This window comes from Pteronotus mesoamericanus, unplaced genomic scaffold, assembly GCF_021234165.1.
Source record: "Pteronotus mesoamericanus isolate MK-2021 breed Mesoamerican mustached bat unplaced genomic scaffold, CSHL_Meso_final contig_202, whole genome shotgun sequence".
In the NCBI taxonomy this organism is placed as follows: Eukaryota; Metazoa; Chordata; class Mammalia; order Chiroptera; family Mormoopidae; genus Pteronotus; species Pteronotus mesoamericanus.
In genome coordinates this window covers 7,952,523-7,975,857 of record NW_026555086.1, presented here as the reverse complement: position 1 = coordinate 7,975,857, position 23,335 = coordinate 7,952,523, and the positions used below count along the sequence as shown (strand labels likewise).

At 56.4% G+C, this 23,335-nt stretch overlaps 1 protein-coding gene across 1 annotated transcript in view; it reads right to left on the bottom strand.

Moving 5' to 3' along the window:
* Positions 1-23,335, bottom strand: part of NLRC5 (NLR family CARD domain containing 5) — a 77,141-nt gene that overhangs the window by 17,189 nt on the left and 36,617 nt on the right. The window contains exons 12-30 of the mRNA XM_054570261.1: positions 22,914-22,979; positions 22,332-22,415; positions 20,481-20,564; positions 19,453-19,542; positions 18,447-18,515; positions 17,582-17,650; positions 16,709-16,792; positions 16,259-16,342; positions 14,622-14,714; positions 13,796-13,840; positions 12,770-12,859; positions 11,871-11,954; positions 8,922-9,005; positions 7,138-7,227; positions 6,892-6,954; positions 4,415-4,501; positions 2,740-2,823; positions 1,684-1,773; positions 1,259-1,324 (exon numbers count right to left, since the gene is read on the bottom strand). Of these exons, the coding sequence (XP_054426236.1) occupies positions 1,259-1,324; positions 1,684-1,773; positions 2,740-2,823; positions 4,415-4,501; positions 6,892-6,954; positions 7,138-7,227; positions 8,922-9,005; positions 11,871-11,954; positions 12,770-12,859; positions 13,796-13,840; positions 14,622-14,714; positions 16,259-16,342; positions 16,709-16,792; positions 17,582-17,650; positions 18,447-18,515; positions 19,453-19,542; positions 20,481-20,564; positions 22,332-22,415; positions 22,914-22,979 (1,506 nt within the window). The remainder of the gene's footprint in view (positions 1-1,258; positions 1,325-1,683; positions 1,774-2,739; positions 2,824-4,414; positions 4,502-6,891; positions 6,955-7,137; positions 7,228-8,921; positions 9,006-11,870; positions 11,955-12,769; positions 12,860-13,795; positions 13,841-14,621; positions 14,715-16,258; positions 16,343-16,708; positions 16,793-17,581; positions 17,651-18,446; positions 18,516-19,452; positions 19,543-20,480; positions 20,565-22,331; positions 22,416-22,913; positions 22,980-23,335) is intronic.

The following is a 23,335-nucleotide window of genomic DNA, read 5'->3' as shown; positions in this document are numbered from 1 at the left end:
GTGCCTGCCTTCCACGCTGCCTCGCTGCGGCCCAGCAGCCTCGTTCACCGGCCGAGATGCACACTAACCAGGGACACGGAGCTGGGCGGGTGCTGGGTGTCAATCCAGCTCCGCCTGGCTCCAGACCCCAAACCCATAGCCACCCCCAAGTCCCACTTCATTCCAGCTTCCCTTGGAGGGAGGAGGACCTGGGGTTCTCTCTACGGCCCTGCGCTCCGCGCACCGGCCCTGTGTGGCCAGCAGCCAGGCCCTGGGCAGCTGTCTGAGTGCAAACTCTGTGTGTGGTGTGGGTGTGGGTGTGTGCTATGTGTGTGTGGTGTGGTATTGCATGGGTGTCATGTGTAGTGGTGGGTGTGTATGGTTGCACATACTGTGTGTGCGGTTTGTGTGCTGGGTGTGTGTGTGGTGTATGATGTGCGGTGTGTGTCTGTGAGGTTTGAGAGTGGAGCGGTGCATGCGGGGGCACAGTGTAGGGGTGAGGAAGAACGTGGGGAGGGGTGCCAGTCAAATCAGACTGCGAGGGAGATGACCGGGCTAAGGAATCTGAAGTTCACCTCGGGGGCCGTGGGGAGCCCCGGAGGGCTTGGCGCAGTGGCGTGGTATGCGTGCTGGGAAGATGCCCCCAGGGCTGTGGGGTTGGGGGCTGGGTGGCTGGAGGAGGCCTGGCCAGGAGCAGTGGACCAGTTTGGAGGTTATGGTCACAGCTGACATCAGACATGGAACGGAAGTGACCCAGTGCAGGGGTGAAGAGGGACAGAGCTCAAGGCTACTGAGGGGTAATAAGGATGATGATGATGAGCTCAAATGAACCAGGTCCTTTCCAAGAACTTTATACGTTTTAACTCATTTAATCCTCACAGTAACCCTAAGGTGGATGGTCCTACTATTATCCCCGTTTTACAGATAAGGACCTGAAACACAGAGAGGTTAAGTCACTTGTCCAAAGTCACACAGCGCATAAGCAGTAGAGCTAGGATTTAACCCCAGGTGACTCCAGAGTCCAAGCTCTTAACCCTGATGCTCCAAAGCCTCCAGACTTGGAGTTAGATGTGGCTGAGAGGCACAAACAGAGCGTGAAGGCCTCGCCTTGGGGCTGGGAGCGTGGGGCTTCAGGGGTGCGGATGAGAGGCAGAGGGCATGGGGTAGGCGGCGTGAAGAAGGAGCGTGCCCAGCAAAGGAGGAGGGTTGGAGCCTCCAAGGGTCAGCCTCCTCTGTCCCCGCTCCTTCACATCCCGCCTCACCCCAGACCAGCAATTACCTCAATGTCTTCTCAGTCTCCTCCTGTCGGGAGAAGTGAATCCAGAAGCTCTGCTCAGAGCCCAGGCTGCAGAGAGAGGGGTATGAGGAAGCCAGGGGCCTGCTGGCCTGCTCAGGCCCCGGCTGCCACGGGGCGCCCGAGAGGAAGGGGCTGGGGCGCGGGAGCGAGGGAGGCAGAAGCCAGCCACGGCAAGCCCTCCCCGCTGGAGGAGACCCCCGCGCTTCCTGTGAGCGCACTCAAACCTGGCCTCTCCCACCCGGGGCCTCCCTGGTCCCATGGTGCTTGGGGCTCAGAGTGTGGAAACTGTGATCCCACAGTCAGAGAACCGTGAGACCCCGAGGCTGGCCCAAGTCACGCGGACGGAGGCCGCCAAGCGCAGGGGTCTTGCCTCCCCGGCACCATCGGAGGCGCCAGCATCAGCTTACTTCACAGTGGCCTCGCGGACACGGGGGCAGGAGGGGAGGGTCTCCAACAGGCACAGGGCGCTTTCCTGAGACATGCTGTTGGCACTCAGGCTGGAAGGGAAATGAGGTTCAGGGCAGGGTGTGGGGGCAGCCCCTCAGCGGAGCCCTTCCCAGTCCCCTGGCCCCCCTCCAGCTGTCGTCTCCACGACTGAGAGTCCCTATGGGTGGGGTCACTGAGGTCTAGAGAGAGAGGCCAGAGGGGCCCTCTCTCCATACGGGCAGGAGAGACAAGTCCCCGCGTCCTCGAGAGCTGCAGCCTCTGTGCCTGCTGTCCCTTTGGTCTGGGACAGGGCGCTGACGAGGCTGGGCTGGCAGCTCAGGCCCGCACGGAGCACCAAGCTCGGCTGCCTGGCCGTGGGCTGTGTCCTGGCGCTGGCTGTCCATCCCGCAGGTCACCGGGGAGATCAGGGGACCCTCCCTGTTGTGGGAACATCTTCAAATCGGTGTCCCATGGATTGGATCAGAGGAGATTCAGGGATGGGGGTGGACCGGGAGTCGGGACAGCTCAGATCCCGCATCAGCTGCTTAGGGATGAACTGTCACTCCCTGCCTGCGGTCTGCTGGGGTCACCAAGCTTTAGTCGCGGCCTCCTCTGGTTGCCTGGTGGGGCTCTTCCCCTGCTGGGCAACAGGGGGAGGAGGAACGGGCCCGAGGCGGGGAGGTGGCAAGGTAAGAATCATCCCTTTTGCCCTGGCTGGTGTGGCTCAGTGGACTGAGCGCCGGCCTGTGGACCGAAATGTTGCCAGTTGGATTCCCGGTCAAGGCACAGGCCTGGGTTTCGGGCCAGGTCCCCAGCTGGGGGCGTGTGAGAGGCAACGATTGCTCACTGTTGTTTCTCTCCCTCTCCTTCTCTGCACCCCCTCTCTAAAAAAAGAAAAAAGAATCACCCCTTTCCTCTCCCCAGTCCTTGTCCTCTGGCGCTCTCTAGGGATCCCTTACAAGTCATACTCATGCTCTTGGCCCCGGGAGTCCTCCTCCGTGCTGCCCCGTGAGGTTCCTGCGACTCTTGTCACTTACTTGAGTGAACCAGAGATGGGCAACTGAGGCAGCTGTTTCAGGAGGCACCGGAGCCCGTCGTCACCCAGCACGTTGGCGGAGAGGCTGCACGAGGTAAGAGGAGGCGGTGGGCGGTCACTTGCGCCTCCTGCGCGGAGGCCTTCTCCTCAGCTCTGTCACTTCACCCACACAGCACTCTTGTCACGACCTTCACGTCGCTGCTGCCAGTCAGCGCGGCTTGTGTCCCCACGTAACCCACCGCCGCCCGCTTCATCCCATGCTCCCTGCTTGTGTCACCACGCGCCCCCCCCCATCTGCAGGAGAACGACCACCTCCACCGACACCCACACCCACACCCAGCGCTGCGGAGTCCCCGCACCACAGCTGAGCAGCCCTCATCCTCCCCTTCAACGCTGCGGGGCCCTCCCAGGATGCCCCGGGGTTGCAGGAGTTAGAGGAGAACCGATTAGCTTTCACTACGCCCTTGACCTGCGTCAAGGGAGCCGCCATGGTGGGACGAGAGTCAATTCAGGAAAAAGGTGTTTCCGAACGTGGTGGCCCAACAGAGTCCCTCTTTCCATTTGGGGACACAGTCTTGGAAATGGCACTTGAACACTCTCTCACTTTCCTTCATTGTAGCATCGTGGTTTGTGCCAGTTTAGAAACAGGTATGACCAGCAGGCCCTGGAATATCTGATTTTTGTCCTGTGTTTTTGAGCTCATATTGTTTCTGATTCTGACACTTTTGAGGCGTGTTTGTTTTGTCTTTTCCTGAGAAACTAAAGAATTAGTTTGTCCCGCGAAGCCCTGTAATAATAATTTTTCTTGTACAGGGCCTTTTGTAATAATTTTTCTTTAAAATAAGAAAAAGTGCCCTTTACAATGAAAAAAACCCCAAAACTCAAACACATATTGCTTATCCCTCTTGCTTTAAAATACATAATTTCCATCAGCCATGTTTCTCTTCATGGCCACGTCATGGCAGGGATTCAATTTAATTTTTTTTCCTGTAGATAGCTTTCTTTGGCTCTTACAGGTCCTAAGCTGAACTCATAACAGTTGTGAAGAGACTGCCCTGTACTCACTGTGTGACCTTGGACAAGCCCTTAAACTCTCTGCGCCTCAGCTCTCCCATGTGTAACATGGGGACAATAGTAGCTCTTCTTAATATTTTTTTATCCATGTTGGGGATACACTATGTGGGCACCCAAGAAAGGCCACACAGATACCACTTCTCAAGAGAACAAAAGCCCACGGGGCCCCACCCCGCTGGCTCCAGGACCCTCCACCAAAAGGCTGAGGCATTTGGTACTTTTAACCCCCTGCCAGGCAATCCGGTGGGTCCCTTGTGTGCACGCCCAGCAGCCAGCAGTGCTCCAATGCCTTGATCAACCCGAGGCCAAGGGGCTCCTGTGGCTCTTTTTTGGAGGACTCCCCAGTTTGGATTGAGGGCACACTCTGAACTAGTTCCACCATGGCAGCAGTGAGGGGGTGGGAGGGACAAAATGGGGGCAGGGGAGCCTTAAGGATGGGACCCAGAGTCCCGGGCATTGCGATCGCTGGTCCTGAGGGGTGTTAACTACACACACACACACACACACACACACACACGCACGCACGCACGCGCGCCCGCGCCTAGAGCCCCCCAGGCGCATGCTCCCAGACTCCTCTCCTCGCTCCTCTTCCCTGCACTTACTCCAGCTGGCTGAGGTCTTCACATTTCCCCAGCAACGTGCACAGCGGCTCCACATGCTTCTGGCTGAGGCCGCAGCCCCTGAACCTGCTGGAGGAGGGGGAACGGGCTGGGACGTTGAGCCTCTCCTAGGGAGTCTGCCCTGGCTCCTGGGGGACAGGGCCTCATCCAAGCTTGGGCTCTCTGCAATGTCCCGCACCCACCACTTCCACCTCCCCCACCGCAGGTCCCCACGGGCTCCCCGACCTGCCCTCGCTCCCTGTGGGGAGGTGGCTCTCAAAGGAGGACTTGTTAAGATGTAAAACCTGGGAACTCAGGTCAGAGGGCTCACTCAGGAACTCTAGGGACAACGCTCTCCAGGTGGCTGATTCAAGCTCCAGTTGGACCACGACATCTCAGGGTCATTTTAAAAACAGGCATGGGCGGGGTGGGAGGGTGGGGGGAGAGGGCGAGGTCTGCTCTCCCAGAGGGCAATTCAGTTGGAATTCAAAGAGCCTTGAAAGGCTTAAAATGAAACCATACAATTAGTTACAGGGAGAGCCCAGGACCAGCAAGTAACTAAAAAAAAAAATCTTAAAATCAGGAAGTTCCTAAAATTAGTATTCAAATTTTTATCTGTTACTTTCCTTCACTGTTTTTCCCCCAGTCTTAAATTCCCTTTTATGCTATTTTTATTTCCTAATTTTCAATCAGCTCATTCTTTTTATTTTCATTTATTGTAAATGGAAACCCTGTGTCACTCACTCCAGTGGGAAACTGGCATCGTAGGCCACAGACAGACCGTGAACACCTGGCAGCAAAACACCACCCTTAAACCCCAGCTGGTGCTGACGCCTGCGGGGGCTCGCCCCGGTTGAGGAGGGGGCTCAGCGTCAGGTGTTAGAGACCCATTGACAGCCAGCAGGGACCCCTTCTTGGTCTGAGTCAGGCAGTGGGGACAGCGATTTCACGAAGGACCCAGTGAAGCTGGCCTCTGTCCTACCCTCTGGAAACCTCTGACCTAGACACTGTCAAGGTGTTCTAGAAGTCAGGGTCGTGTCGGGCAAGGACGGGAATCATAAAACTGCCGCTAAGGCCGCCTGTTTTGATATGGCTTGCAGGCTAAGGATGATTTTTCCATTTTCAAAAGCTTGAGAAAAAAAATCAGAGGAATAGTAGTGCACGACACAAACATCATATGACGTTCAGGCCTCGATGTCCTATATGGAGTGGGCCTGGCACGCAGCCACCCCCATTGTTGACAAGCAGTCTGCGCTGCTTTTGAGCTACAGCAGTAGCGTAGCTGTGACAGGCTGTATGGCCCGCAAAACCCCAAGTGTGCATAACCTAAGCCTTTACCAAAAGTCTGCCTGCCCCTGAGCTGCGGGTGCTGTAGGACGGCCTGTGTTTCGGACCCCAGGCACACCCTTCCCCGCTGTGAGGGGCACAGTGACCACAGCCGTGAGGAGATGTGCATAAGACTCTCAGAATAGTGCCCAGCGGCCCTGGCGGAGTAGCTCGGTCGGTTAGAGTGTTGTCCTGATATGCCAAGGTTGCGGGTTCAATCCGCGGTCAGGGCACATACAATGAATGCATAAATAGGTGGAACAACAAATCGATGTTCCTCTCTCTCTCAAATCAGCAGAGGCTCAACAAATATTAGCTCTTCTGTTTATTATTTCACAGCTCAGGATGCTCTGGTCCAAGGCCTCTCAGGGAGCCCGTGGAATCAAATAGTTATCAAAACCGTTCTCTCTGCATCCAGAGGGGTCAGCCTCCTGCCCCATTATCCTGCCTCCAGCGCGACACCTGCCCCCTCCCACCGGGGCAGCCACAGAGCTCTGGCTGGACCAGCAGTCAGCAGGGGAGGGGGCACTCGCATCTGTGACACCCAGGCCCCCCACGGGGGCCCATTTAACCCTTGCAGATGCCCTGTAGCACGGGGTCTCCTGGCTCCTGCTGCAGAAGCTGAGAAGCCAGAGAGGTTAAGGAGACTTGCCCAAAGTGCCAGGCCCTTGTGGAGCTGGGATTTTTAAAAATATTCTTTAGTTGTGTTTAATTATTGATTTGAAAGAGAGAGAGACAGATACAGAGAGAGAGAGATTTGTTGTTCCACTTATTGATGCGCTCAGTGGTTATTGTATGTGTCCTGACATGGGATCGAACCTGCAACCTTGGTATATTGGGACAATGCTCTAACCAACTGAGCTGTTCGGCCAGGGCTCTGGGGCTGGGATTTAAGGCCTGGTGGGAGGGTTGTGAAGTCCTTTTTCTTGAGTTCTCAGTTCCTGTCCAGTCTGATGTGTCCTCCTTGCCCTTGAGAAAGGCTGGCCCTCCCTGGACCCCTTCCTCTTCATGTGGGAGAAAACAAGCCCCCTTGCAAGTCCTTCTGGGGGAATGCTCTGCACATCCTGTGCTGTCTGCCATCCGGTGGCCCAGGAGGCAGGTCGCCTGGTCCCCAGCACCCACTGGCTGCCAGGGCAGGGCCCCGGGGCACTTACCCGCAGCGCCCGCCTTTCTGCTCCTCAGGAGACCTGAAGTGCAGGGTCACCTCATGCAAGGACCTGGAGCACACAGTCCCTGGGTCAGCCGCCCTGGGCCACAGCCTCAGGATGTCCCCCGGAGGCACCCCTCCGCCAGAAGCCAAGCCTCTGGCTTGGGTCCTACTGCCTCCGTCCCCACCCCCCACCCCTCAGCTTCAGCCACAACCCTCCGAGTCTAGCCCAGCGTCCCAGGGCAATGCCCACCTGAGATCCACCTTCTGAACTCGTGGGCACAGGCAGAAGAGGCGAGCCAGCAGGATGGGGCTCCCGAAGGACAGTGGCGTCTGGCTCAGCCTGAGAGGGGAAAGGGGTGGGGCCCTAAGTTAGCAAAAATCGGAGCCCAGCAAGATCAGTGGGCAAGGAACCAGGCTAGGCTGGTGGGGAAAGAACCAGAGGGTGGGGACGGCAGGCGGGTCAGCATAGCAGTAGGGACTCAGGAGGCACAAATACAGGCCTGGGGTCACACAGACGTGGGTTTGAGCGCCAGTTCTGCTTACTGGCTGTGTGTCCTGTGCGTGAGTCATTTAAGCACTCCGAGCCTCAGTTTCCCTACCTGGACAACAGGACTCTACTCATAGTATACCTTCCTCGGCAGGCGTCATGAGTGAGGATTTGTTATATTAAGTGTGCGCACTGCCTAGCCAGGGGCGTCCAACCTGGGGTCTGCAGGCCGCGTGCGGCCCAACACAAAATCATAAATTTACTTAAAATGCTTTCAGATTTTTTTTGTGATTATGTGTTGCCATGCATTTAATGTGTGGCCCAAGACAACTCTTCTTCTTCCAGCGTGGCCCAGAGATGCCGACAGGCTGGTCACCCCTGGCCTGGCTGATCCCGCGCTTGTCGACGTACTGCCTCTCCCTCCAGCCCGGGCTTCATGGGTGGCCCTGCTGACAGGGAGCGGGACGCTGCGGGCCTTGGAGCAGCTTCTCCACCTCAGCACTACCGAGATCTGGGGCTAGGTGATTGGACACTGTTGGGGGCTGTTCGGCAGGATGTTTGGCAGCATCTCAGGCCTCTCCTCACTAGATGCAACTAGTAGCACTAACTATCCCCCCCTTCCCCGACGTGTCTCCAGCACCCCAAACAGTGCCTGGCCCCCAGCAGTGCGCAGGCTCACTGGACTGAGCAGTAAGTGCTGGCGACAGGCAGGCTGGCCACTTCGCTCCAAAGACAAGGTGCTGTGTGACTGGGGTATAGAGAAGTCCCTCTCTGGTCTGAGGTTTTGCGCCTGTTCATTTTAATGTGCCACCTTCTGTGTCCAAAGCGGCCTCTCCGGACCCATTCCCTGCTAGCAGGGTGGGGCCCGAGTGGGTGCCGTGGGGGTGGGCGTGAGCTCCGCCGCACTTGCCCGCCCCTGGCATGTCACCGCCTCCCGCCTCCATCCCCACGGGACTCGGGGCTGGTGGGCACCCTGGCTGTGCCGGGAGCCGCCCCAGGTGTCCCGGAGATCCTTGGCATTAGATCGTATGTGGCTGTTATTAATGATACGATTTAATTTCCTGTTGTATTGTTCCATCTCGGCTGCAGCTTTTCTGCTTGCTAGAAGATTGAAAGTAAACCCTATTTAAATTCTAACCAGTCTGAGCTGAAATTAGGAAGCAGAATTTTAAATATTTTAGGGGATGCTGTTAAATTCCCCTTTTACCAAGTTGGATGGTGACCTTTAAAAAATGGTGTGCAGCTACACATGACTCCCATGTGTAAAGTCCCTTTCTAGGAGCAGGTGATGTTTCCATGGGCGGGGAGAAGGCTGATAGCCTACCTGTCCCATCCCTAGGGGAGGGGTTGGGGAGCATTAGTCCCATTTATCAGATGAGGAAACTGAGGCCCAGAGGGGTCAAACAAGTGCCCCAAAGGTTGATATAGGATGAGGAAAGAACTGGAAGCAGCCTCCTGTTCCCCCTTGTGACAGATAAAGAGAAGGAAGGATGGGGAGGGAGGGGATGGTTTTGCAATGCACAGAAAAATGGGCGAAGCAGCCTTACTGCAGGGTGCTCAGCTGCAGGAGGCGGGGCAAGTGCCTTAGCAGGGTCTCCAGGCTCTGGTTGCTCAGCACAACGCAAGACAACCTGTGAAACGAAACAACCGAATGAGCGGCGGAGGCTCCAGGGGGACAGCTAGGAGCTGGCCATACAGCCAGAGCCTTCCTGTGCTGGGGTGTGGCCTAGACATCCCCTCTGGGCACCAGGTCCGAGTCACCACGAGGCCAGAGGAAAAGGAAGGCCATGTACGTTTGGGAAGCAGTGCGTTATGACAAATTCGTTTTCCTTGACTCCTCAGAAGCCTGCTTTTTTTGCAGCATGCGCTGTAATGCTAAACAATACAAAAAACTGAAACCCAAAACCAATACAGAAACGAAAACAAAAAATACTGGAAACAGCCTGGGTGTCTGCCAAGGCTCTGGGTGGTGGTGATTTGTGGGGGGTGGTGGCTGAATAATTTGTGGCACATGCAAACTGTGGGGGGAGGGGTAGTATTAAAAGGCAAACTCGTGTACAAAACACACAGACAGGGCCAGTTAGACATTGATGGGGTATTTGATGATTTTCATATGTTATAAACTAATGTGACTATTTTAGGGTCCTTAGGATTTTGACTAAATTTAGTTTTAAATTCTAGCTCCAGAAATCCTCTCTCTCTTTACCTCTGAGAGCCCAAACCTTTTCTCTGGATAATCAGCAGCCCCCGAGGCAGCAGGAGAGAGCCCGGGTCTGAGGACTGATCAGGCTAAAGGTCCCGTCCTGACTCAGTTAGGTCTCAGCTCCTGAGCCCTCAGGTGGGACAGACCCCCTGGCTAGTTTCCCATGAGATCGGACAGAGGGACACTGGAAAAGACCTCAGAGCTGTCCTCAAGACCCAAAGGAATGATTCATAGCCCTTATCTCTTCTCCTCTGACGCATCAGTTCCCAGCACACCTCCAGCCCCCTAACCGCCCACGCCTTGTGACTCTGTCCTGTAGACTCGGTACCCTACAGCCCTCGGGGAGTTCTGCTTTTGAGCTTAGCTCCCCATTCTCCCAGAGGGAGCCATTCATAATGAAATAGCCAACATTTCCCCCTGCAGTTCTTGGTGTCTAGTATTTTAGCATTTGGCTCTGCTAGTACCGGGTGGGTGACCTCTTTCTGTTCCGCAACAATTATGGTTTTGTGGTGTTAAAAAATAGAGTACTGATCTTTTCACTATGCACACTGAAATACCTACAGATGGAATTATATGGTGTCTTAGAATTGCTTCAAAATCACGTGTGTGCAGGCACGTGTGTGCATATGTGCGGGGGTGTGTGTGTGTGTTGGGACCGTGAGTGATAAGATATTGACAGAGGTAGAGGGGAACTATGTCTCCACAACATTATTCTCTCTGATTTTATATATGTGTATACTTGATAGCCTCCATAATAAAAGTACTTTTTAATGAAAAAGTAACAACAGAAATAAAACCTGACCATCGAGGTCAACATCAGCAGTGAGAAGTCAAGTGCACAGCACACACCGGAGGGAGGATGAGGAGGCCACCTCACTGTGGTATTTCTTGCTCCAAACCCGGAACCCCAGTCCAACCATGGGGAAAACATCAGACAAACCCACGCTGAGAGCCATTCAACAAAACGTCTGACCAGGACTCCTCAACACTGTCAAGGTTGTGAATGACAAAGAAAGAAACTGGCACAGGCCAGACGAGGCAAAGACCAGACGACTGAACGTAAGTGGGACCCCGATGGGACTCTGGATCAGAAACAAAGCCATCATGGGAAAACTGGTGACATCTGAATCGAGCCTGGAGCATAGTTAATAGTCACGGACCAAGGCTGGTTTCTTAGTTGTGACAAATGCACGTGCTAATGAGTGATATTACCAACCAGGGACTACTGGGTGAGGGACACCCCTGGACTAGCTTTGCCACTGTTCTGCATGTCGAGTCTGAAACTATTCTAACTTTCATTGGCTCCTGAAGTTTTGACATTCCAGGAAAGCCCAGTGCAGAGATCTTCCGTGATAGGATCCTGTGTGTGCGAACAACGCTGGAGACCCCTCCCTCTGAGCCCAATGTGTCTGAACTTGCGGGAAGGCGTGGAGGGACACACATCAGGTAGACAACATGGGTAAGCTCGTGACAAGGGCCAGAAGGGCATTTGAGATGGGAGCTGGAAAGCAAAAAAAAAAAAAAAAAAAAACTAGCAAAATGGAAAACCACACTTGGTACAATGTGAAGTAAAACTGCAGAGTTTGGCTAGTCTGTGAGTGCAAAGAGGTAGCAGCTGGACCTGCAAAGGGACAAGGAGTAGCAAGCCCCAAGGACAGTGACAACATTGATTTGAGAGTGGAAGGGGTTGTTTAGGTGAGGCAGGTTGGTCTCGGTTTCTTTCTCTTAGGGTAATTACTGTAATAAAACTACAACAATGAGAACAAAAGGAAAGGCTGACCGTCCACTTGACAGAAGACAAAGCTAGGCCCCTCAAGTTCAAGCCTAAAGCTCCCTGCTGGAGGCAGACTCAGCCAGGACTCCTGGTCCAAGCCCAGGCTTTGGTCACAGCCCCAGGAGTTCTGGGTTGGGGGCGCTGGTCACCCAAAGGGGGATGCCCTGAGGAGGGGCCTTCAGAAGTGATCTGCCCAGGTGGGTGCCCGGGTGGGGCTCCAGGGGAGGAGGGGGCTGACTGGAGCTCCCGGGCGCCGAGTGCAGCAAACGGGGAAGGTGGAGCCCCCAGCCCAGCACAGCCTCTCTTGATGGGAGGGGTGAGGAGCTGGGTCTCGGGGAGCAATGAGGCTTCCATCAGTGGGTCGGGGAACTCCCACGGGGTTAGGCTACAGGGTCTGGCGGGAGGGAAGCAGAAAGGACTGACCTGGGTTCTAACGAGGACAGCCCCTGCACCCTGCCCCGCAGGTCGCTGCGTAGATGCCCGCATTGTGCCCTCAGGGGCTGCGCCCTGCTTACTTACTCGACTTCCAGGGGCCCTGGGCACTTCTCCAGAGTCTCACAGAGGCGGGCGACGCTCAGGGGCTCCAGCTGGCACTCCCTGAGGCTGCAAAGGGTCAGCGGGCAGAGCAGGGGCTCAGGACCCCTGTCCAGCCGCAGAGGCTCTTCGCTTCCCCCAAGAACACTCCTCTCCAAGCTGCTCCCCAACCGGGCACACTCTCCCCACCCAGGTCTCCCAGAGCCCCCGCTGTCCCCGCTTTGAGCCTCTGAGTGCCCAGCTGCCCTCCTTCTGCCCCTAAGGGTGCCCCGAGTCCTGCCAGGTCCAGGCCACCCTCGCCCCTCACCTGGACCACGTCAACACCCTCCGGCTTTCTCCGCTTGCCTCCCTCCCATCTTTCCTCACCGTGCCTGGGCCCTCTCTTTCAACAGCAGAAACCCTCTGCGGCGCCCCATTATCCTTAGGCTGACAGCAGAACGCCTTTGCCACAGCCTCGCGCCCCCACGCTCCCTGGCTGGGCTCTGCCGGCTGAAAAGCTTCTCAAGAGCCCAGTGTTCACTCCCCCAGGCTTCCGTGCCATCTGGCCATCCTGCCTGACACCCACCCCCGCCCCCGCCTCGGGACAGCCGTTCAGCCCCAGCTTGGTGGGAAAACTGCGGCCCAGAGAGTGGAGGGGCCCAGCCAGGGTCCCATAGCCCCTCACGGCAGAATGGGAAGTCTTCAGGGACATCAGCGTGGCCTTGGAAGGCCAGCCTGCCAGCTCCGCCACCACGCTCACTCTCAGCCTCTTCCTTTCCCCTGCTATTGGGTTCTCTTGCCGCTCTCCCAGGCCCCAGCCTCGCCCTCCCCCTAGGGCTTGCCTCACTCCCTGAGCCCCCACCCCATTGCGGTTACCCCCAAACAAGAAGCGGGTAGGACGGTACCAGAAGCTCCTGGGGGTGCGGGGCTGACGAAACCCCGAGGACCGGGCTCCAGCTGGGAACTCTGGCGAAGGCCCGCCCACCGACAGATTCCTTGAAGTGGGGAAAACATTTTGAGAGGGAAGTTCAAATCACCCATATTGGAAAACAAGACTCATCAGTCAGGGCTGGAAGGAACCCTCGTGACAATCAAACCCCTCGCTGTACAGAGGGGGCCACTGAGGCCCAGGGAAGGGAAGCCACAGTGAGAAATATAGTGGCTTACACCTGTCCAAGGGGTGGCACCTGGCCAGGTTAGGGGGAGCCAGGACAGAGCCCCCCCTTGCTCTGATCACCGATGTGGCCTTTGCCTGACTTCTATCTCCACATGTCTTCATCCTTTTGGCCTCCAAAACCCAGAGGGTCCCCGGAAGTAGAGACCCTAGACTGGGAAGCAAGATGGTCCCAGCTTTGGGCTATCCCTGGTTCCGGACAGCCACCTGGCATGGCGATGCTGTCCCCTGTCACGTCAGCCCAGCCAGCTCCACATTAGGTGGCCCCTGTGCCTGCCAACCTCACAAGGGAGATGAGGCGCCCCACTAGGGGGCAGCTGGTACACCTGTGAGGAACTAACTATTGCTTGTTGTTTACAACAGAGACGTGGAAACTTCTGCAGAGCACCAACGGTTTTTGGCTTCTTGGATGTGAGCCTCAGAATGTGAAAGGTCAGTGACTCACATGAAAGCTTGAGATTTGCAAAAGTCCCCGAGGGATAGAAATACAGTATTTTCTACTTCCCTCTCACACAGCCAGCCTCTGTTAGCACCTGCTCTATTGGCGTCACATGCCTGTCCCCGCCCTCTATCTGTACTGGCTTCTTCCAAGAAAGATTTAAGGCAGCTGATTACTGCAAATTTATATGGGGGGGGGGTGCAGTTTACTCTAGAGCTGGCAGTGGCCTACAGGGGTCCGGGGTAGGGGGCTCTTGCAGGAAATGGGGACCAGAGGAAGAGGGGAGCCCACCTCACCCTTAGAGCTCTCTGTCCTTACCTGGCTCTTCTGTCGCCTCTCAGGATAACACGTTGGCTCTCAAAGCTGCAGGGAGAGAGGAGGCAGTAATCAGGGAACAGGCGAAGAGCCTGTTTCCCAGGGAGGGGCAAGAGAGCAGGCTGAGCAGGGCCAGGGGGCCTGGACAGTGGCCCGGGTTCTCAGCAGACACTGCGAGAACTCTGCTGACAACCACCGTGTGTACTGAGGCACATACAGAGCAGCATGATCTCTTTTGCTTCTCACGCTAAGACGGTGAGGTAAGGAAGTATTCTTGTCCCCATTTTACAGATGAGGAAACTGAGGTGGGAGAGGCTCAGGAACCAGCTCAAAGCCACACAGCAGGGAAGGGATGAGCCTGGATTTGAACCTGGTCTGTCTGCTATCACACGTCCCACTCTTGGGAGGGGAGGGTGGGAAGTGGGCCAGCTTCCCGGGAAAGCAGGGACGGTCTGCATTGCGTGTCCCCGAGCTGCGCGGCGGGGGGCCTTTTCCCTTCTACAGTCTCGTCAGCTCCAGAGCCCCCACAATGAAGACAGGTCCCTGAGCATTCACTGGTCACAAGGGAGCTCCCAGTTTTCTTAAAAGTCTCCCAGAACAATCCAGAGAGTGAGTAAGGGAGTCAATGGATTGGGACCCATGGAGAAATTGGACTGTCTCTGGGGCTATATTCACTCATTCACTCACTCATTCACTCGCTCATTCAGCAGACGCCTGTCACATGCACTCGGACCTGGTGCCCCGCAGGCCCTGGGGATGCTACACTGAGAATGAAGCAGGCAGGGGTGGGGGGTGGCGGGAACCAGGCGGGGGCCCAGGGCACACTCACCTGACGTCCAGCTGGAGAACCCACCGCCGCACAGTAGAGAAGCACTGGGCCAAACTGCATACCGTGTCCAGGGACAAGCCGTTCTCACTGAGACTGGAGAACCACAGGAGCGGTGTTGACAGGGACACCCAAGACTTAGAAACACCGTCCCTGTGGTCCCTGTGGTCAGAACGCCGGGCGGGAGAGGGCTCTCCCTGACCTCAGGCGGTGAAACTCGCTGCACTCAGCCTGGTTAGAGCGCCTCTTCCAACTCCCCACTGCGCAGACGGGGAAACTGAGGCCCATAGAGTGGCAAGGTCTTGCCCGTTGTTACAAGACATATTGGTGACAGAGCTGCGATTAGAGCCCAGTGGTCCCCTCCGTCTGCAATGCATCTGGGGAGCACTTTTAGGATGGGTGCTGCCCAGGGACAAGTAAGAATGGAGGGGCCTCTTGCTGGAAAAGCAGGAACAGAGGAGTCCCTTTCCTTCCTAGGCTGTCAATCTCTTGGGGTGGTTCTCAGTCACCACTGAAGGACACACTCCCTGGGACGGGGACCCTGGCAGGTGACTGTAGACTCTCACAGTTTTCTTAAAAGTCTCCCAGAACAATCCAGAGAGTGAGTAAGGGAGTCAATAGATTGGGACCCATGGAGAAATTGGACTGTCTCTGGAGCTATATTTCACTCATTCACAGCACTGAGTCATACCAGAAGTCACAGCACTGAGAAGATCACGTGGGGTTTGCTCCGATCAGCATATAATTTGCCTGCAGGGGTGAGGCCTTCCTCCCCACCCTGGTCCAGGTCGCCCAAAGCCAGGCAACCTCTTCTCCCCAGGATCCCTGAGAGACCGTCGAGCAGGAAGGGTTCTCAGGCCACGGCTCTCATTCTGAGGCTGCAGTCAAAACACACCCCTTCTACAGCTCATGTGATAACTGGCTGGGAACTGGGGGATTCAGAGCTGATGCAAATTGCTCAAGGCCACACGGGGAACCTAGGCCCTGTGACTTCTCAGAGCTCCTCTCCTTTTATCCCAGAAGATCTAGGGGGAGGAGGGGCTGTGGGAACCAAAAACCACAGGGGTCTTTTAAAGACCAGGAACTCTGGTCTGCGGTGGACAAAGTCTGGGGGTTCCTCCCGGAGCCTCCCTCCCACACTGAAAATCTCTCCTGTCTCTGCCAGGTGCTTGGGGCGCTCCAGGTGTCCTGGGCACCTGCCTGGATGTCCTGTGGGGTATGAACCCTCCCTGCCTGCCAGCTGGTACCACATCAAACAGCCCCTCCCTGCAACCTCGGGCTAGAATGGCTGCCAGCCATTCCTTTAAAGAGCTCCGGCTCCCCACCATGCCCGCCTTGCCCCAGGTGACTCGGGCTTCCCAGAAGTGAGTTCCAGAAGCAAAACCTTACATCAGAAGCTGGATCTTTGAGTCACAGAGGCCAGTCTCTGTTTTCATGAGAATCAGACACTTTACTGGGCACTTGGCATGTGCTAGGGACTGGCCTGGGCAACTGGCAGGTATTTTCTTATTTAATCTTTTGCATAACTCAGGAAAGAGTGAGACAGAAGGAACACGGAACACCCCCCACCCCCACCCCTCCCATATCCCTGCATTCTGATGAGGACAAGCTTCAGAGGCTCTGCCCATCCAACTACTCACTTCAAGGAGTGCAGAGTGCCCAGCCTGGGGAGCCACGGAAGCAGCTGGGCCACACCTGGGTCCCCCAGAGCATTGCCTGATAAGCTGGGAGGGGGAGGACAGGTTAGTGGAGGGAGGTGGGCAGCAGTTTGACCTCTTTACCCCCCAATCACACTGCTTCTCCTGAAAAGGGGCCAGTTCTTAGCAGGTCGCACTGGGTCAGCTGGGGTTTCCCCCAGCGTCCTCATCCTGAAGTTTGTGACCCTGAGGGGGTCAGGGGTAGGCTTCAGAGGAGTCAAACGAGAGGGACCTTTATTCTCAGGGGAAGAGGCACAACTTTCACCATATTCTTTATGGGGTTCCAGTTGCAGCAGGAAAAGACTGCTAATCTAAGTTTTAAAAGCAAAACAAAATCCAACACCTGCACACCTATTAGCCTTACCCTCCCGCCTTCCCACAGCAGCCACTCACTCAAGGTGGCCCAGGCTGCGGCTTCCTCTCAGCGCTGTGCAGAGCGGCTCGAGGTGCTCAGCTTGCAAACCACAGTGTGTTAGCCTGCAGAGAGCAGAACCACAGCCCTGAAGCTCCGCGCCGCCCCCACCCCCAGTGGAGACCACAGCAGCAGCCACCCCCAGACACACAGGCAGAGGACGAGGCTTGCAGGAGATGGACGGGGATGCACCCAGCACTCAGGCAGAGAGACAAAGAGGGACCAACACACAACACACAGGTGGTCATATGCAGGCAGAGAAGAATCAGAGAGTCAGAGAGAGAGAGAGAGAGAGAGACAAGGTGGACAGACACAATGGGGGCGGGGGAGACAGATGCACACACTCAAACATGCACACATGTGGTGTCAGGGGAAGACGGGCAATGAGGAAAGGGCCACAGGAAATGAGAGAGACGAGGTCTGAGAGAGACAGAGAGAGAAGGAAGGAGATGCTGAGGGACAGGGAATAAGAGAGCGGGCCAGCAGAGTGCTGAGGGGCGCCCTGGGGGCCGAGCTGAGCCTCCATGCCCAGGGCCCAGGATCTGAAGAGAAGGGCCTGCAAGCTCCCGGTCCTCTCCGCCCAGCATTCCCTCAGCCCCTCTGGAACTGGAAGTTGGGGGCACTAAGGGGAGGGGGCCCTAGGTGAAGAAGGCGACCAGGAGGCTGCCCTGCGAGCCCCGCCTGCAGTGGGCTGGGCAGGAGAGGCGGGAGGCAGGGATGCCAGGCCCCTGCCCCTGACACAGCCGGTCGTGTCATCCAGGGAGCCCCTGGGGCTGGGGGCCTGGGGACGGGCTTTGTGCAGAGGAAGGGAGGAGGCCGGACCCAGACGCAGGACCTGCAGGCTGTCACTGTACCTGACTTGGAGGGAGCACGGGGGCAGCGCTGAGGGCATCGGGAGCACTAAGTCGTCAGGAACCGCAGCCCTGGGGAGACACACGCCGAGGCCAGACTGAGCCAACGCCTCGCCCGCTGTCTCCAAAGTCCGTCCCCAGCCTCTCTCCCCACTGTTTGAGCTCTACATGGGCCTGGAGACAGTTAGACCTTGGTTTCAACTGGGCTCCTCTGCTTTCTGGCTGTGTAACCTGGGGCACATCACCAGGTGCGAATGCTCTTAGCCTGGTGCTTGGTGCTCAATCAGTAAGCGCTCAATTAACCTTGGCTGAGTATCATTAAACCCATCATCATCATCATCATCATCATCATCAGTGCCTTCATAGATGTCAGCCTCGGCTTCCAGCAAGCCTTCAAAAGCTCAGGCCCTACAGAAGACATTGTAGGTGGATGCTGAGGCGCAAAGAGCTGAATCTCAGCCCATGTGCTGGACTGGGGCAACCCAGGAAGGCACCTTGGAGGAGGAAAAACACTCTCTAAAGGGTCCTCGTGCATAAGGGAGCCAGAAATTCTGACCAAAATCAGTGCTATCAGCCAGGCGACCCTGTGGGTGCAGGCCGAAGGGGCTCGGCCTCTCTGGCTACTTGGCCCCTGCCCCAGCACGCCGCCTCCACCCTGAACCACGGGACCCGCTCAGGCACCACTGGGGAAGTGGGGCAGCGGCCCCTCCCTGTAGGCCTGCGTCCCCCTGTAAGCCTGCTGGCTGGCTGAGCCTTCGGGAATTGGTCAAGGCCCCTTGGCAGTTGAGTGGCATTGTCCAGCTTGGGGAGCCGGGCGGCGGGACGTGGCCTTGGCCCAGAGTGGGGCGCGATGGTGTTGGGGCTCTACCTTTCCCGGGTCCCCTCCTGCCCCTCCAGCTCTGAGGTGAACGTGAGGACCACAGTTTTGTCCTTGAGGCTGCAGAGAGAAGAGAGGGAGGAGACAAGAGGTTGATGGGGTTCCTGCCACTCCGTATCATGTTTCGGCCCAACCGGGAGGGACCTCCAAGGTGCCACCCCTTAGTCTTTAGCTGCAGTTCCTTCCCCAAACCTCCCCTAACTTCCTCCGAGCTTCCAGGGGCCTGAAGTCTTTCTCCCACAGAGATTTCACAAGCTTATCAGTCCCTGTTTCCTGGCAAGTCCTTGGAAGAAGACTTCAGTTCTGTAGTTTCTGTTTTGGGCTGCAGGCTGGAACCCCGCCCGTGCCCGCCAGTGGCATCCTCGCCGATGGCACTTGCCCAGCAGGGTGACATCACTGCCAGGCCAGGACAGACTTGGAAATTCCACATGAGGCTGTAATCGACAGCCGCGCCTTGCAAACTGAGTGCAAGGTATATATTTTTCTCATTACAAAAGTCATACTTCCTCCCCACAGAGAACTTACAGTAAAGTAAAAAGAACATGAAGGAAAATCACCCACACTCTCTTCCACATATCAATGACCACCGATAACATTTTGGAGTGGGTCCTTCAAATCTCTTATTTTTTAATGCAGTGAATGTTCTCTTTTTTTCCCCTTAAAAATGGGATAAAAAAGACAAATTCTCTTCTAAAAAAATGGGTTCTCAAGGGACAGATGCAGCAAAAGCAACAAAATGTTGATAATTATTGGTGGAAACAGGGTGTTCGTTAGGCCATCCTTCCTACCTTTGAGTATGTTTGAAAAGCTTTCTTTTAAAAATGATGAGTTAAAGCATTTATATTTCCTTCACAAGCTGCTCCATACTGAAACTGCAGCCAGAGCAGGACTCTGTGTGGTTCTCCTCTCTGGGGGCAGCCAGGACTGAGGAGGATGGGAGAAGCGGGGAGCTCTGGGCGGCAGGGGGCTGGGTGGCAGGCGTGCCCCGCGAGCTCACCTGATGTGCAGGTCTGCCAGGGTCTGGCATGTGCTCAGTACGCTCAGCATGTCGTGCATTCCAGCCACCGTGAGCCCGTTGTCACTGAGGCTGTGCGGAGGGGGAGGGAGGCAGCCATCAGCAGACAGCTGAGGTCTCCAGCCCCGGGCAGTTCCGGTCCCCTCCTCCTGGCTCAGCAGCTGAATGGCTGTCACTCTTGAGATGTCCTGGGTCCTCCCCCAGGGGGTCTCAAAGGATTCTGGCCCATGTGAATGAGCCAAGAGGTGTATGGCCCCCTTTCCCCCCTCAGAGAATAAGGCTCCCCAGCTGGAGCGATAAGAGCCTACTCACTGTTTCCGCCTCTCTGAGCCTGAGTTTCCTGGTATGGAAAATAACCACCATTCGAAGTGCATTTAACAAAAGGGGAAACTGAGGCTCAGAGACGTTAGCTTACTTTCCCTGGGTCACAAAGGTACTCAACGACAGAGCCAGGATTTCAATACAAAGCCAAGCTGCCAAACCAGCCACCCAACCTCAATACTCCCCCACCGCAACCCACACTTGGTGCTAGGACCCCAACACATCCCCGCCAGGCAGCGCCCCACTCCCACCACGCAATACCGTGGCACACCCAACAGCTTAACCTCAACGACCACCCTTTCACCCCAAAACTGTACCCCCACCCTCACACACTGCTTCCCACCCCAACATCCCCCCACAATACCCCACTGTTGCCTCAAGGAGCCACACCGCCCCCTCATCCCGTGTGCGCCCCCCCAGGCTGCTGTAAGGACAAACTGGAACACGAGCCACTGATGGACGAAGGACCCATTCTGCACGGGCCTTTAATGACTGGAACTAAGTGGCTCATGGCAGAGGCAAAAGCAGGGCATGGCCGAATCACTGCCACTTCGCTGGAATTGGGAGAAGGGAGGGGGTGGTGGGGAGCAGCCCCCCGAGTGACCATGGGTATGGGGGTCTGGGGTGGCAGGGACCAGCTGGGGCTCTCCAGGGCCCTCCCTGTCACCCAGCAGTGGGGCAGCACTCACTCCAGCTTCCTGGCGACGCGCAGCTGGGAGATGGCCTCCGCCACCCGCCGACAGCCTCTGTTCTCCAGCTCGTTCCCTGAGAGGCTGAGAGAGACAGGCCCGCTGCCCTGTGCTGCTAGCCTGGGGTCCCCCCCAACCCTCGGCATGCACGCAGCCCCTCACTGACTTCAGCCAAGCACCATTCCAATAAGTGAGCCTTCGTGACAACGAACATTGAAAGGCTGCGTATGGCCTGCCAGGCACTGTCCCAGGTGCTTTTACAATGATGAGGTTTTTAATCCTCCCAACAACCCTATGAGGTAGGCACTAGTATTCTCTTCATCTCACGGATGAGTACACTGAAGTACAGGCTGGTTAGGGCACTCGCCCAAAGGTGGGCCTGGGATTTGAACCCAGGCAGCCTGACTTCAAGGCTCCGCCCACAACCATTTACTTCTGCTGCAACCTACGTAACTGCTGCTTGTGATAAGCTCCATGATGATAGGGGCATATGACCTAGTCTGGGATTGGGGAAGGCTCCCCTGATGTTTGAGCCGCTTGCTAAGAAAACCAGGAGTTCAATAGGCAATGGGTGGGAGAGGGATGGGTCATAGGAACAGCGCATCCAAAGGCACATTTGAGGACCTGAAAGGGAGCCAGAAGGTCTGGATGGAGGACTGAGTGTTGGGCAGTGGGGGGCGGGGGGCAGATAGGGTTTGGTGGTGGGGAGCAGGGTTCTGGATCCCACGAGATTCTAGGACTGGGGCTTTATCCTGAGCAGTGGGAGGGAGAGAAGGGGTCAGGTAGGGGTGCAATGCAGTTCACACTGTGCCAGGCGCAGGTGGCCAGGGGGGACGCAGGGTGCCCAGGGAGGAGGCTGATGGGGTCATCCAGGGGACAGACGAGAGCGGCTTGGGCTAGCGAGGTGGATGGGAAGATGGTTTGCAGAGCGATGCAGGGTATAGGTGGGCTCAGGATGGACTGGCCGTGGGGGCGGGGGCGGCGGAGCTGAGAGGCGTCTGGTCTGTGTGAGCAGGTGGGTGATGGGGCCCTCGCTGTGGGAGGGAGCAGGGGGCGGGGCAGGCTGGTGGTGGCAAGGGGGGCGGAAGCGCGTGAGTTTGGTAAAACCCATCTTTTCTAATCCCGTCTTGCTTCTCTTGGTGGGACAGGCCAGGGCTTAACTCAGCTTCAGTCAGCAAAGCCGCCCTCACCCACCCATCTCACCTGGGGCCAGGACCACTCCCCTCAAACACTTTCTGGCTGCCCCTCGCCTCGCCCTCCTACCTACTGATGTCCTAGCAGGGGTCCCTCTCCGTGACAGGACAGGACCTCCACCAATCCCCACACCCCGCTCTCAAAGGCTCCGCCCAGGAGCTGGGCATCATGGAAATTTCTCCAGCCAGAAGAGGCCATCTCACTCTAGCCTGGGAGGATGGGGTGAGGGACCCCGGGGGCTATGGTTTGGAAGACAGACCTAGCTGTGGTGAGGTTTCTGCTTTGCAGATCTCAGTGACAGTGGTCAGAAGGATGAGGCCCAAATAAGGCTGTCTGAACTTGAACCAGGCCTGAACTCTCCCTAGCTGCATGGCCTTGAGCAAGCCTGCCTTTCTGTGGCTCAATTTGCGCCTCTATAAAGTGTGCACAGTGATGGTATTTACATCATAGAGATGGGAGGATAACAAGAGGGATGCCCGGAAAGCACCTGGCACAGGGCAAGCGCTAAAATGTAGCAGCTGTTAGGATGATCTGATTCCCCTGGATTCTTACTGAGGCACCTTCCCCATACCATCCGCCCAAAGCTGAGGCCCTTCCCATGCTGCACTGCCCTCCCCAGCCCCCGCCTCCTGCCCCAGAGCCTCCTGAGACACTTACTCTACTTCGTCCAGGTAGGGGCCTTCCTGGAGCTGGGCTATGAGCTCCTCCGCGTCATAGATGGTTAGCTGGCAGTTCTGCAGCCTGGGGTGGGGTGGGGGGGCAGAGGGGCTCAGGGCAAGAAGCTGCATGATACCTCCACTGGCTCCTAGCCCCACTGCTGGACGTGGGAGCTGGGGGAGCCAGGAGGCTGACAGACCTGTGGCTAGTCCCGGCCCTTCTGCTCAGTAAGTGGGTGACCTTGGACAGGGCACTTCACATGTCTGAGACTCAATCTCCTCCTCTGTTAAGTGGGAATAACAACGTGTACTTTGCAGAATTTTCAAAAGAATAACAGTGAGGTAATGGATATAAAATACCACAGTGCCCAGCACATAACAAGGGCCCATTAGACGACGGTTATTGCTGTTGTTGTTTTGCCAGATGCTCCCTGTTCAGGCCAGGACAGGCTGTTTGTGTCTTTTCCCTTCCCCACGTCTGCTTTTCGCTTTATACTCCTGCCCCGGCTATGCCTCCCCTGGGAAGGGACCCTCTGCCCACGTCATATTCCTCCCCTTAAGGCAATGGATCCCACTGAGGTACCTGAGCGTCAGGCGTCTGCTCTGAGTCCCTTTCCTCTGGCTGACATTTTTCTGAAGGTCTGGGGATCTGGCAAGAACAAGTCCAGCATTGGCCTGGGCTCTGGAGTCCAAGCTCTGCTCTTGGCTTCTAGGGGCTGAAGACTCTTTAGCATGGCCCACAGTGAAGCAGTAACAAAGACAGTTGCTTGAAGGTGCTGAAGGCACCATCCAGCAAAGCAGCAGGAGCAAAAGGTTTGAGGTCAAATGGAACCTTTCTTCAAATCCTAGCTCAGCCATATATATAGCTGTGTGGCCTTGGGCAAGTCACATCACCTCTCTGAGCCCCTGTTTTCTCTTTTCGAAAGTGAATTGGCAGTATCTAATACATAAAGTGATGGGAGGATTGGACGGGGCGATATCTGGTCAAGTGCCCATCAAAGGCAA